Source organism: Amyelois transitella, chromosome 20, assembly GCF_032362555.1.
Source record: "Amyelois transitella isolate CPQ chromosome 20, ilAmyTran1.1, whole genome shotgun sequence".
Taxonomy (NCBI): Eukaryota; Metazoa; Arthropoda; class Insecta; order Lepidoptera; family Pyralidae; genus Amyelois; species Amyelois transitella.
The window spans coordinates 1,761,514-1,776,157 of record NC_083523.1 but is presented as its reverse complement, the minus strand read 5'-3'; the positions used below and the strand labels follow the sequence as shown (position 1 = coordinate 1,776,157).

The window sequence follows — 14,644 nt, the reverse complement described above, 5'->3', positions numbered from 1 at the left end:
AAATAATTCACAACCATTAACTGAAACGACAATGAATGAAAAACGTGCCAAGACTTCCCATAATATTATCATCAGAATTAATTTACATAACCGCGTTTAGGGTAATCGTCATATTTTTTCGTATGATAGTCAAAATCCTGCTGAAAATGTATCCGAACCAAACATAGGCGACCGTCCGTCCATTCGAAAATGGATCTTAAAGTATTACAATAATGCTCACAATCTGAATTTGACATTTTAGGATTGTGTGCGTTTTTGCGATGAATTCGATCCATTTTTGAAAGGTAAACATAGTTAAAATGGCGGTTACAAGGTTCGGAAGTTTTTTGTTTGAATTAAGACTTTTTTGTTTGAAGAGACTATGCCATTGACGTACATATAGTTTTTTTTTTAATTCCTATTCCACCATTTTCCCCCCCAATATTTGTTTTTATGATATATAATAAAATATACAGACACACTTTCCTTCTACTTTTTTATATCATGTATATTTGCTCCATATAAGAGGGGCATACAAAATAAAAAAAAATGTGCAAATTAAACCTACGGGTTTAAGATTGAAGCTTTATTAATTTTCTTATAAATATTTTTAATAGGTATCAAGATAATTTTACCTTAATCTAATGTCAAGATAATTCCTATATATTTCAAGTGCACTTTAATCTGATTGCATACATATCATTTATTAAAACTGAAAAGGCATGATGAAGGCACGGTCTCGCAATTCGCTAAGTTAACTTTTTTGGTTTTGTTTTTAAATTCTTGCACATAACCAAAACTAAAAAGATATTGTACTTAGTCAAACTCATGCCAGATGAATTATTTGTGATCATTCATTAATCTAAAAAATATATTTTTGCCAGCAAAGGAGAAATATTATAAAACATAAATAAGGAAAAAGTTAACTTAGCTAATTATAGCCTAATTATAATTTTTGATAAAATAAAACTTACATAAGTACTAGCTGTAGCGGCGTTATTTTTTCTCCAGTCATTATCTTTTTTTATATACATATATTATAGTTTACCAAAGGTAATAAAAAAATTGGATGACAATAGTAAGTAAATAAATATATATGGGACAAATTACATAGATTGAGTTAGCCCCGAAGTTAGTGCGAGACTTGTGTAACGAGATACTAACTCAACAATATTATATTTTATAATAAATACTTATATAGATAAACATCCAAGACCCAGGCCAATCAGAAAAAGTTCTTTTCTCATCATGCCCTGACCGGGATTCGAACCCGGTACCCCTGTCACAGACAAGCGTACTGCCACTGCGCCACAATGGCCGTCCTAATTGTAATAAAGTAATCCTTCTATAATGTTCTAAACGCATTACTAATGCAAATTTACTAAGACTTGATGCAAACATATTTCGTCATGTATTATTCCCGGTTTGAGTCCTCAATTCTCTGGAGACTAGCTCGGGGTCCGAGAGACCGATGAGACCATGAAACTGGATTGGGTGAGTCAGGTTTTACACGACGACACGACCTTCTTAACCGCAAGGGATCCTAAAACATTGCATTAGGTTCCCTAGGGAGCCTTATTATTTTTTAACGGCGCATTAAACTCTAGGGCTTTTTCAATCAGATTTCTTGAATCGAGTTCCTCGCATGTTCTTTCAGTTAACTAATTATCATTTTAATTCATACTTTAGAAGGGAACTAGATTAATCTATGTCAATGCTAAATCTGTAACTATACAAACTCTTTCTTTTCACTGTTCTCCACCCCATTTAGTTCTTTCTCCGCTTCATCATCGATCTCTTCTTTTTCCTCACAATCGTCATCATCGTCTGCTATCTCTTTCTCGGCATCTTCCGTCGCTTTCTCGTCTGTGACGTCATCGGACGGCTCATAAGAATGCGTTTTGAGTTTTTCCAGCCACGCACCCATGGAATTCCCCTCAATTTCTCCTTTGACTATATTAGGATATATGTATTCGTGTTTGAATTTTTGTATTGTGTCCTCTAGCGGTTCCCATGTCAGACTTTCGTGGCTCACTTTAAATTTAGCATCGTACCTGTCATAGTGTACCTAAAAATGTAATAATTTGTATGATATCACTAATTTTAATAACAAATCTTTTAGCTTTTCCGTTGAATAACAGGGACAAACGGAACGATAAAAAAAAACATACATACATTATAATCACGTATACCTTGCGAGGTAGACAGAGCAGAAAGTCTTGAAAGCATATCACTTAGAAGGAGATGAGTGGTCCTATTCTTTTTTTTAATGGTGCCGGGTATCGTACGACCATGACTTGCCGTTTTTAAAATAATTATCTAGTTCCTTTATTGTTTGCCGGTTGACTGGAAGAGATCCCTTCATGGGATAAGTACGTTAACGCAAGTGATTTGTTTCTTTTATAACTATGTAATATTTCTTGTTACTGTTTTAATTTCTACGCAGTAAAGATATTACAAACAAACAAAAAGAACAATGTTGTAGTACAATGGGCGGTCTTATCGCTTATAGCGATACTTTGTTTATACGAATGTAACTTAAAACATTACATAAAATCACGCCTCTTTCCCAGGCAGAGACTACATCTTTCCACTTGCCACGATCTCTGCATACTTCCTTCGCTTCATCCACATTCATAACTCTCTTCATACAAGCTCGGCGGTTTCGGGTACTATTGACCTGACCCTTTACCAGGACGTCCTTGATTTGTTCAAGATATGTTCGTCTAGGTCTTCCCACTCCGACCTTTCCCTCCACACTCTCCATGTATATCTGCTTAGTCAACCTGTTTTCATTCATCCTCTCCACATGACCGAACCATCTCAACATACCCTTTTCTATTCCTGTAACTACATCTTCTTTCACATCACAACATTCCCTTATCACGCTGTTCCTTATCCGGTCACTCAATTTCACACCCAACATACTCCTTAACGCTCTCATAAAACATAACATTACATAAAATCACGCCTCTTTCCCGGAGGGGTAGGCAGAGACTACATCTTTCCACTAGCCACGATCACTGCATACCTACTTCCTTCGCTTCATCCACATTCATAACTCTCTTCATACAAGCTCGGCGGTTTCGGGTACTATTGACCTGACCCTTTACCAGGACGTCCTTGATTTGATCAAGATACGTTCGTCTAGGTCTTCCCACTCCGACCTAACTAATGAATGTAACTCACCATATCCAAAACCAACCCCAATCCTGGTGCAGTCGGTATCATGACCTTATCTTTTCCGAAGGCCTTCTCCATAACACCCTCGTCTGCGTGACCTCTGACCACTGCGATCATCAGGCCCACCATCTTTCTGATTTGGTGCAACATGAAGCTTTGACCCTGGTGAAAAGGATAACTATATATATATAAAAAAGTTATATATATATATATTCTTAGTGTTATATATACAGTGGAATCCGGTTATAACGACGGTCAAGGGACCAGTGATATTACGTCGTAATAACCGGAAGTCGTACTAAACAATCATTTTTTTTTTTTTAATAATCATATACAAAATTTATGTACATACGTATTAATACGTATTAAGGTGACTAACAGACAAAAAAAAACATTGAATTAAAAATATTTATTTATTTCACATATAATAATATGCATACATATACGGTACAGAAGTGTACTAAGAAGGAAAAGAAATGAGATTAATCAATAAGTAATTTAAAACAACGCAACACCTACTGCAAAAAGTCGGTAATTTTTGATTGTTTTTGTTTTTTATTTTTATAGTAAGAAGTACGGACTGCATTATGCAATTGTAAAAACGTTGTAAAATAAAACTTTTTTCTTCAATAGAGAAACTTTTTCGCTTAGCCATTTTAGTACGCGCACTCACTTGTCACCCGCAAATTAGGAAATGTAACATAAACAAAACAGACAGTCCGCGATGCATGGGCTAGGTAGGTGCGCGGGGCGGGGATAGCTTCTATTATGTACCTATAACTTAGATTTGTTTGTAAACACGTCGACGCACGTCGTTATAACCGGACAATGTGCGTTGAATTCCGTCGTTAAAAGCGGTCGGTCGTTATAAGCGGAGTCGTAATAAACGAATGTACTTTCATAGTGGCTCGATACGAAACCAAACATATGTCTATAGTTGCGTCGCTAAAAACGGTTGGTTGTTATATGCGAAGTCGTACTAAACGGATTCTACTGTATATATATATATATATATATATATATATATATATATATATATATATATATATATATATATATATATATATATATATATATACTTAGTGTTATATATATATATATACTTAGTGTTACGGAGTGACTGACTGACAGACAAAGCTCAGCCCACAATGGAGTCGTAGAGATTTGACATGAGTCATGTAAGTTCATTCTGTGGTCGTGGTATGCACCACGAGAGGATTTTCTGAAGTTCCTGTAGCAACAAGACTTTCGTTTTACGCGGACGGATCCGTAAGCTTAAAGTTATGAATTTTTCCCGTAAGGGGTGGACAGAGTCTCACAAAGACTGAAAGGCCACATTCAACTGTATGGCTTCAAGATAGAATTGAAATTCATATAGTGAAATTGACATGACAGTTGATAGCCCATTGCCTAAAAGAAGAATCTGAAGTTAAATTAGAGTATCCCTTAATAGCCTTTTACGACATCTATGGCAAAAAAAAATGAAGTGGTCCTATTCTTAAGTGCCGCAACTACCGCACGGCGTAACCACCTTTTCTCCATAGGAGCTAAGCCCCCTTAGAAGCAAAAGCTATTAAGAATGACTTACCTTAACTAATAAAACGGCGAATTCCATATCAGATTCAACAAACACTTTCTCTATGCTGAAACCCATCATGTACCGCGACGCTGAGGGGTCGGTGTGATGCCTAAAAATTAATTTTAATTAATTATGAAGAATAACACGGTAGATGAGCGTCGGCGGATAAGGTGCCCGGTTAAAATGTGTGATACGTATAAAGACACAAAGTCAAATCCCGTTCAAATCCCACTTCGGCCATGTGCCAATGACTCTTTTTTAAAGTTGTAACTAAATGGACATAATGTAAGTATAAAGTATAAGTGTGCCGTGTGGTTCCCGGGTGCCGTGTGGTTCCCGGCACCAGTACAAAAAAGAATAGGACCACTCCATCTCTTTCCCATGGATGTCGTAAAAGGCGACTAAGGGATAGGCTTACAAACTTGGATTCTTTATTTTAGGCGATGGGCTAGCAACCTGTCACTATTTGAATCTCAATTCTATCATTAAGCCAAATAGCTGAGCGTGGCCTATCAGTCTTTTCAAGACTGTTGGCTCTGTCTACCCCACAAGGGATATAGACGTGACCATATGTATGTATGTATATGTTCTTCCTCCTGGCTTTAGTCCCGGTTGCATCCTCACCACTCTGGTGAGGATGCTCAGGGTAAGCCTTTATCCATGTTTCTAGATTGGGTTAGTCAGGTTTTAACATGAAGCGTCTCCCACCTGACCTCCACAACCTTTGCAGGGGAACCTAACCCGTATTGGATCATATGGTTGCACACCCAGTTGCCAGAATGTGCAGGTTTCCTCGCGATGTTTCCTCACCGTACGGAGCATCGGTTAGTATTCAAACTAATGTACATAAATAATATAAATATAAATATATACGGGACAAATTACACAGATTGAGTTAGCCTCGAAGTAAGTTCGAGACTTGTGTTACGAGATACTAACTCAACGATACTATATTGTATAATAATATACTTATATATAATAGATAAACATCCAAGACCCAGGCCAATCGGAAAAAGTTCTTTTCTCATCATGCCCTGGCCGGGATTCGAACCCGGGACCTCCGGTGTCGCAGACAAGCGTACTACCGCTGCGCCACAGAGGCCGTAACACATAACTTCGAAAATTGTCGTTGGTACATTGGTCGCGGTGGGATCCGAACTGATGACCTTTGGAAAACATTCGTTTTAACCGGACACCTTACCGATTCGACCACGGACGCTCTAAATGTATGTGCAAATATATGTATGAATAAATAATATCTTACTTTTTCTCCGTAAAATTGTGATAACTTTTAGTTCCATTATAAACACTTAAAACTTTATTAACTTGTTCTAGTTTCTCTTTTGATATCCTATATCCCTTTCTCTCTTCCTCAGTATCGAGACTGGGCTCAAACGCGTATGTTGGAAGAGTATAGCTATATGTTCGAGCGTTGCACTTCACTTTTGAGTTGAATCTGTTTGTGACCCTTTTTAGGCCAAATATTCTTATACATTCTGGCAATCTCTTATTTATTTCTTCAATATCTGCTTCTAAGGCTGTAAGATAAAAATATTTTTATGTTTATCATCACCTCATCACATTTTTATTTCATTACTAGCTGTCGCCCTCAACTCCATCAGTGTAAAATCTCCTTGTGGCCTTCTCTGTACTCTACTCTAGAACAGATATTGACGAGATTATTTGTTTTTAATGAATGTGGATGAAGCAAAGGAAGTATGCAGGGATCGTGGCAAGTGGAAAGAGGTAGTCTCTGCCAACCCCTCCGGGAAAGAGGCGTGAGTTTATGTATGTATGTATGTATGTATATAATTATATATTACATACATACATATAGTCACGTCTATATCCCTCGCGGGGAAGACAGAGCCAACAGTCCCAAAAAGACTGATAGGCCACGTTCAGCTTTTTGGCTCGCTGACAGAATTGAGACCCAAATAGTGACAGGTTGCTAGCCCATCGCCTAAAAGAAGAATCCCAAGTTTTAAAGCCTATCCCTTAGTCGCCTTTTACGACATCCATGGGACAGAGATGGAGTGGTCCTATTCTATTTTTTTTATTGGTGCCGGGAATCACACGGCTAATAAAGATAAGAGTGAAGAAAATGAATTTTTAAAGACATTGCAATATGTTGTTACTTTTGAAGGAGATTGTTCACAAGTTCAACAACATTATTTTCATTTCTCTTATTGCCCAAAAAACCATGAACGACTATGAACGACTGCTCTAAAAGATTCCCATGCTTCTTTTCAAAGCCAGGGCTTTTTAAAACTGAATCAAAGTTTTGGTCCTTTAGAATCTCTCTCATTTGAGGCCCGATTAAGATTCCTTCTTTAATTTTGGCGTCGCTTATACATGGAAATTTAATTCCAAGGTATTTGAATGCTGGTACATCCTTGTTGAGAGCCTTCAGTTTTTCATTTGTCCCAGTTTGATAAGTAAAGGTGGTAAAAGATTTTTTTTTGGAATTAACTAGAGGAAGGTGCTTGACGTTCTTTTCTCCAGGATTCAGGCTTAGTCTACGATTTCAATCCTTTTTTATGTAATGTAAAGATCTAGCCCGACTATCACCACTCGCACAAAAAACAACAGTACTGGGTATAGCAAATTTGTAAACACATTTACGCGACATAACGAAAACTGTAGATTTTTCACTAAAAATGACAAAAAAAAAACGGTAACAATTTCACGTTTTAACTGTTGAACAAAACACAGTCAGCGTTAAATGCAACAAACAGAGGTGAAAAAAAAATAATCCGCGGGTAATTAATCACTAAACGTCGCGCTACCCGCTATTATATTTATGACATAAATGCACATTAAGAGCTAACTATGAATTTTAACTTGTATATTTATGTTCAGCAAGTGAAATACAATCAATATAGTGTATTTTCATGTAAAAGGCAATTTTGATGTAGACCAGTTATAAAGAGAAAGGTTTGCATTATTGTTAATATTTCAAAACTACTTGACCAATTTTGAATAATGAGACATCATAAGTAACACAGACTTCTTCAATTTAGTTGGGAGTTTGGCCCCTTTAACCTTTTGAACGCCGCAAGTAAAATTATGATTCTTCCCCGTGGCCATGACTAAAGTTTTTGTCCATTTGAGCAACTTCAATGATAGACATAGATGTTTATGAAACAGAGTTACTAACGATTTTTGTGTTTTAAAATTGTTACTTTACTAAGGCACCATAAGGTGATGTTGGCATCTTGGCCAAATTTCTAATAGGCGCCTAAAAGTGTCCATGACTTTCAAAGGGTTAACAAAGATAAAATTTATTTACCCTCACAGTATAATTATTATGGAAGCGCAGCAGCATCTTGGCCAAATTTCTAATAGGCGCCTAAAAGTGTCCATGGCTTTCAAAGGGTTTACAAAGATAGGATTTATTTACCCTCACAGTATAATTATTACGGAAGCGCAGCCTATCTATAGTTAATCATTATTCATCATAAACAGTAAGCATAAAAAAAGAAATACTAACGTAGCTTTAAAGACACAACCTGTCTAGCTGCCGAGACTCCTTTGTCTGTCCGTGAGCTCCGTTGAAACTGTATGTTCTGTTGGCTCTTGAAGTCATCTTCCGTGATATATTTTGCATCTAGGAGAGCCTTGAACAAGTCTTCTTCAATTGTTTGCACTCCAGGATTCCTGTGAACAAAGCATTGTTATATTGTGCTGATCTCACTCCGGGCTATAGTGCGAGTTACATCCACATCGCTGTGGAGAGCCTGGAGGTAAGCCATTTATCATGGATCTTTGATTGGGCAAGTCATGTCTTAAACAAAGCATCTCCCATTTGACCATCACAAACTTTGTAGTGGAACCTAAACCCTTATTGAATCGTTGTTTTACACATCCAGTTGCCGGAAAGTGCAGGTACCCTCACATTCAACTGTTATAATGTGCTATTATTTTTATTCACTTATATTTCTTCAATTTTATTGGATCATAGGCGACTCCAATGTCTTTTCCAAGTGAGTGTTTTGACAGGACTAGAGCTGGGGCATAGATAATGTTTGTTTTTTATATTCAATCATGATATTTAACATTGAAATAATGTAGGTATTCAGCAATACAATTAAATATGGCCTCTCATTTTTTTCGAGAATGTTCGGTGATAAATACGTGGTATGTATGTATATAGGGTGATGGTAGAAAATAGTCTGTTTATACAAAAATAGGTCAAATATCTACCTTTGCATGCCAAAGTAGTCCACTCCACAATAGCCAAGTAATAAAGCTACTTTTTTCCTTTTAATCCTTTCACAAGATTTCTTCTCAGCTGATTCCCCTTCTTCTTTGCTCGTCGCCAAATCCTCCCATTGTCTTTTCATATAACGCCTTTTATATCTTGTCATGTTTTTATTACTGACTATATCTCTATTTTTATCTTTTGGAGTCGTATCAATGGCTACCGCGTCCATAGCTGTTGTAAAACGAAGTTGGAGACCTAAACAACACATAAATACCCACATAAGCAGTATCGTCACAAAATTTTTAGGTTATGAAATTCAAAATGACTGGATCCTGCGTCAGGCGTGAATTTTACGAATACAAGTGAAACTTAAAAGTAACATTTATATAAAAATGAAAATAACATGAGAAATATGCACGATAATATTAAAGTACCTGGTTTAATAGGATGTCTGGGCAGGTTATTTCTCAATGTACTAACAAATAATTGCAATAATTTAAGTGACATACCTAAAATTCACAAATTAAAGTTTTAAAACATATATGCACTGCAATTAAAATGTTTTCCGCCGTAAATAAAGTAAATCCCAATCCCAAAGTTATCACGCTTTAAGTTTTTTTTTTACACTAGTAGGGTTGCAAGCAAAGAATTTGCAACGGTATCGATATATAGAAAATCCAATAGAATCGATAATGTCGCAGCTAAAATATCGATAGCTACATAAATACACAATTTCACAATCACGTCATGATAATGTCGCTATAATTTGAAGAAAATATTTTTATGCATAATAATATGGGCTAGTATATAAAGAAAGTTTATAAAAAAGGGAATATTAGCAGCGATGACTGTTATGGTCATTTCATAGGTTTTCAGATAAGGAATTAAAGATTCGGAAGTGCCTTTTTTCAAAAATCAAAATCAGAAAATTCAATTTCAATAAATTAAATTTAAGTTATATAAAGTATTTGTCAAAAAGCTACCAATTACAAACAACCTAAGCACTTAATTAGGCTTGCTAGGCTAGGTCCCTTTCAAAGAAGAGAACGGAACGTTCTTCAAAACGGACACAGAGCAGGGTAAAATTATAGAAATTAGGTCATCCAACTGTGGTCCGACCTAAATTATTAATGAAACTTGGTCATTGTTACACTGCCCATTGAGAGACCTGCAGGAGACCCCACTATACCCACCCCATGCGCAACCTTGCCAGCGGCGTATTTTTCAAGGTCAGTCAGTTTCGGCCCTAGTGCAGCTAAATAAAGGGACGCCCTTAAGTGATAATCCCTACTTTCCTTCTAAACTCTGTATGTCTGTCTGTTAGTTCACACCTAAACCACTAAACGGATTTTGATAAAAGTACAGAGATATAGTTGACTCTGTTGAAACGTGTCCTTTAATACCTTTTTACTGCGTAAAAAGGACAGAAGTCAAAAACAAAAGCTTGTTCTAAATACGTAGTAGGTACCTACATCAACCTAACACAATTTATCGACGCCGACGTCACGTTACTAATATATTTTTGCCAGTGTTGACGAAGCAGAAAAAAAACTGATAATCCGATATCTCATTAATAGGAATGTCTTTCTTGCATAGACGGCAGTATGTTCAATAAAGAATTGACTTGAATTCAAATTTTGTTACATAATTAATATAGCTTTTGCCTTCGCTTGGATTACTGCGAATAATATTTGGAAGACTCGATTCAGAAGCCTAACTTCTTACGTAAGTTAGGCTTCTGAATCGAGTTCTCTCCAGCTTGAAACTAAGCAAGATAAATTTGTCAAAGTTTAATGAAAGTACCTAAAGTTTTGCAATACTTATACCTTAATATTATGTATTATTGAAAGTGTAGATTTAATTCAATACAATTTCTTCCAGATTCAATTGCAGCTACTCAATTAGTTGAACACTAAATTAGCAACAGCCAACCTACTTTTAATGTGAATTTTCAACGCTAGGTCGAGGGGCGTCTAATTCAACACTGCCCTGGGCTGCGTACTTTCTCCATCAACTTCGACAGCGCAGGTCCAACAACAGCGCATGCGCGTCTGACCACTGCATATTCAGGCCAAAGTATTCATCATGGGGTGACGCATTGCAAAATGAGAGGTGGAAGTGAAGAACGCCTGGTCGTGAGGCCCCCACGGCGCCGAGGGGAGACGAGGGCCAAACTAACGCGGTACATCACCGTTACGCTCGCTGCTTTACTGGGAGGAGGTGGCTCAGCCCTATTATTCCTCGTACCACTATACGCGGACCCAGCACTGAGCGCCCTCGCAGCAGACTTCGATCCATTACCAGCGGAATGTATAACAGAAAGAAGAGACGATCGCCTCGGCTTGGATAACTGCACATGGGCGTCGTGTCGCGAAGGCTGCACTAGTGACGCCTACAAATGCATACAGTTGCATGTGAAATACAAAGCGAGCATGCACGAGTGGAGGCCGGCGGTTTTGTACGTGAATATCAAGGGGTGCGGGTACCCTCCGACGGTGGACTGCGAGAACTTCACGACGAGTTATGGATACGTTGGGGCGAAATACCCTTGCTACTGGTCGCGGGCCGACACCAGTGTGGTGATTCCGAGGTAATTATTTTTAATTTTGTATTTAAGAAAGAAAAGTCGAAGGAATAATTAATGGAAAGAGAGAGAAAAGGACGAATACCAAAAACTAAATTATAATAGGAGAAGTAGTAGGTATAAATATAGCAGTGAATAAAAAAAATAACAGAGAAAACAAATAAAACCGACAAGAACTGGTACCTAACTCTTAAATACTAGTCGCTCGCTGCGAACTTTTACAAAACCTTTTTTTTTTACAAAATTATAAATCTCAAAAACTACTTGTAGGGTATGTATATCAAAATCGAACATAAACATTCTATTGCTAGATCTAACATACATTTAAATGTTCATGAAAAGCTTCAAGTAATCTTTTTAAATCTGTGTCAAAATAAAACCAACTGATCTGAGGAAGGTTTATATTATAATTTATATTAAATCATCATCCGTATCATCAATCTATCTGTATTCTCTATATTCTCTTTGGTCATCCTAATTAATAGACTTGAATATATTATATACCTTGACCATAATGAGGTATCTTGTTAGTGTTAGTGAAAAAGGGGGGCCTCTCGGTAGGTTAGGTCTTATAACCGGAATGTCCATTTCTAATGCTCAGATGAATATCCTTAGTCGTTTTTGATCCCCTGTCTCTTCAATGGCGCGGTTTTGTATCCCACCGCTGCCACCATGAAATATCATTAATAACACCATGTCTGAATAACAACTGCTTTATTTAAAAAATAAAAATCTATAGATTTTTATTGTTTTGGCGCTATATATCTAACAAAGATAGTGGTAACGGAATTTATAATTTTGTAGATAAATAATGTAAATGCAACGGTATTGTCTGACACCAACTAATGATCAATATTGACGTGGTATTCAAATTAAAAGTTGCAGGAATAAAAGCACGCCAAGGCAATTAATTTTGAATAACATCACGGCTTTTTCCCGGAAGCAGACTAGGTACAACTTTCGAGGATCCCTGCATACTTCTTTCGCTTCATGCATTACCTAAGATTTTATAATACTCTCACACCCGAAATGATAGAGGTATTTCGTGACCAGAGAGCTGGAAATTATCTGGCTCAGAGAATCATGTTGATGCTATGCAGGGACTGTACAATTAGTAAATTAAATTTTAGTTTGTAATCATCTTTTGTCTTTCTTTTTTATAAGTAGTTTTTATTTGATTTAAATAATTTTAACTTGTAACTCTAACGTGTCAACAAATAAGTTCAAAATTTAATTTCTCAAAAAAAAAACACAAACTGATTAAAGCCTCTTTTAATATGTCTTCACAGGTGGTCAAGAGGGGAGCAGGTTGCTACTGTGACACGTACCTTGGCGTTACCATTGTTCCTGTCGGGCTGCGCTGGAATAGGACTCTGCGCTTTACACTGCGAGTGCCGGCCGAGACGACGCCGCCGGCCCCCTCGTCGACCTCCACGATTACCAACCCTGTCTCCAGATGAAACTTCGGTGTATAGACTCGCTTGAGGTCCAAGTGTTGTAAATAAAGGTGTATATATATATTAGTGTATTCGGCGTTTTATTACATACATATGATCACGTCTGTATCCCTTGCGGGGTGGATAGAGACAACAGTCTTGAAAACAGTTGAGATTAAATATAAATAGTGACAGGTTACTAGCCCATCGTTTTAAAGAAGAATCCCAAGTTTATAAGCCTATCCCTTAATTGCCTTTTACGACATCCATGGGAACAAAATGGAGTGGTCCCATTCTTTTTTTGTTTATTGGTGCCGGTAACCACGCGGCATTGTCGTTTTATTATACCAATATAGTTTATTTCTTAGGTTGTCAATTCGGGTTAGGTAAGTTTTTCACCTTCATATAATCGCGTCATTGTGCCGCGTGGTTCCCGACATTTTAGAATAGAACCACTCCATATTTTCTCATAATGTCATTTAAGGCGATGCGAAAGGCATCAATAAACGTAGAACTTTTCGTGTAGACTATGGGCTAGCAACCTATCACTATTTGAATTAATTCCATTAATCATGAATTCGTTACACCAGAACGTGGCTTTTAAGGCTTCGAGACTGTTGGCTCCTAGGGGGGGATACAGTAAAGTCTTGAAGACTAAAATATGCAAGGGATGATGACAGACAGAGATGATAGACGCGATGGCATATTTTAACTATATCTTTATTTTATGACTACGGGGTAGACAGAGTTAATTGACAGAAAAGACTGAAAGGCAACATTTAGTTTTATGGCACAATAACAGCATTGAGATTGCCTTATTACCTCTGCAAGAAACTTATATTTTTCTCTTTCATAAAAAATAAAAAAAAATTGGGTAAAGTAAGAAATAAAATTAAACCATTATCAAATAAGTATTTATTTCAAGGTTTATAATGCGTCTTTAGAGTACAAAAATTATCAATCAGTCCAGTACCAATCTTAGGTCCTCAAATACTATTCCTAAGTATTAATATGGATCTTTACTTATTGCTGTAAGTATCAAGATAGCAGTAATTCACAAACTAGAGTAAATTTAAATAAACCCATCCGCACTTTTAAACATCATTTTACAGATATACAACATTCAAAAATGGATCTTAACGTATTGCAATAAAGCACACGATTCTTCAAAGATAAAAAGATAAATTCGACTCGTGGTTATGCAGTTTTGTATTTTCGACGATTGTGTGCGTTATTGTAACACCTTAAGATCTATTTTCGAACTTACGAACGAATTCGTTGGATTCGACCACTTTTTCAACGGGATTGTGGGTCTAAGATACGTCGATATACTTCGTCTTTTGCGGCCAAAGTTTTATATAGCGACATTTCATGAAACAATTTTGTTGACAATTGAAAATCTCAAAACCCATATTAATACTTTAAAATGTCAATTTAAAAAAGCCTATCTATACCTCAGTCTTCATTCGTACATATATTTGTTACGTTTAACAGTACAATATAATGATTTGCTTAGCTTTCCAACATTAATAATATTTACAATATCTGTGTGTGTGTTAATGGCATGTTTTAAATGCCTAAACATTGACCGTTAATGAGCATAATTAACTATGTTTAATAGAGTAGTATTAAATTTCGTTTTAAACCACACTATTGAATTTGAAACTTGATTAGAT

General features: G+C 36.6%; 2 protein-coding genes across 3 annotated transcripts; one reads left to right on the top strand and one right to left on the bottom strand.

Annotated features, from left to right (window-relative positions):
• Positions 1-533: 533 nt before the first annotated feature.
• On the bottom strand, positions 534-9,566 carry LOC106138452 (pseudouridylate synthase 1 homolog). Of its 2 annotated transcripts, none has more exons than XM_060950036.1 (7): positions 9,458-9,566; positions 8,948-9,203; positions 8,235-8,401; positions 6,006-6,279; positions 4,751-4,850; positions 3,169-3,324; positions 534-2,047 (listed from the first exon to the last, which is right to left on the bottom strand). In XM_060950036.1, exons 2-7 carry the CDS (start codon positions 9,175-9,177, stop codon positions 1,709-1,711), a joined length of 1,266 nt encoding a protein of 421 aa, XP_060806019.1. In that variant the 5' UTR covers positions 9,178-9,203; positions 9,458-9,566; the 3' UTR covers positions 534-1,708. The 2 variants fall into 2 exon arrangements, with proteins under 2 accessions (XP_060806019.1, XP_013195058.2); XM_013339604.2 differs by having other exon boundaries at positions 9,383-9,560.
• Positions 9,567-10,969: 1,403 nt separating this feature from the next.
• On the top strand, positions 10,970-13,033 carry LOC106138451 (protein tipE). The gene is made up of 2 exons (XM_013339603.2): positions 10,970-11,538; positions 12,822-13,033. Exons 1-2 carry the CDS (start codon positions 11,054-11,056, stop codon positions 13,015-13,017), a joined length of 681 nt encoding a protein of 226 aa, XP_013195057.1. The 5' UTR covers positions 10,970-11,053; the 3' UTR covers positions 13,018-13,033.
• Positions 13,034-14,644: the final 1,611 nt, after the last annotated feature.

What these genes read in the sequence shown, in the direction of transcription:
- LOC106138452 (XM_013339604.2), bottom strand. Translation starts at nt 9,455, where the DNA reads ATGTCACTTAAATTATTGCAATTATTTGTTAGTACATTGAGAAATAAC. An exon ending in CAGACATCCTATTAAACCAG is followed by an intron (nt 9,204 to 9,382) that starts GTACTTTAATAT and finishes TGTGTTGTTTAG; the next exon opens with GTCTCCAACTTCGTTTTACA. An exon ending in TGGGGTTGGTTTTGGATATG is followed by an intron (nt 2,048 to 3,168) that starts GTGAGTTACATT and finishes TTACATTTTTAG; the next exon opens with GTACACTATGACAGGTACGA.
- LOC106138451 (XM_013339603.2), top strand. Translation starts at nt 11,054, where the DNA reads ATGAGAGGTGGAAGTGAAGAACGCCTGGTCGTGAGGCCCCCACGGCGC. An exon ending in ACCAGTGTGGTGATTCCGAG is followed by an intron (nt 11,539 to 12,821) that starts GTAATTATTTTT and finishes ATGTCTTCACAG; the next exon opens with GTGGTCAAGAGGGGAGCAGG.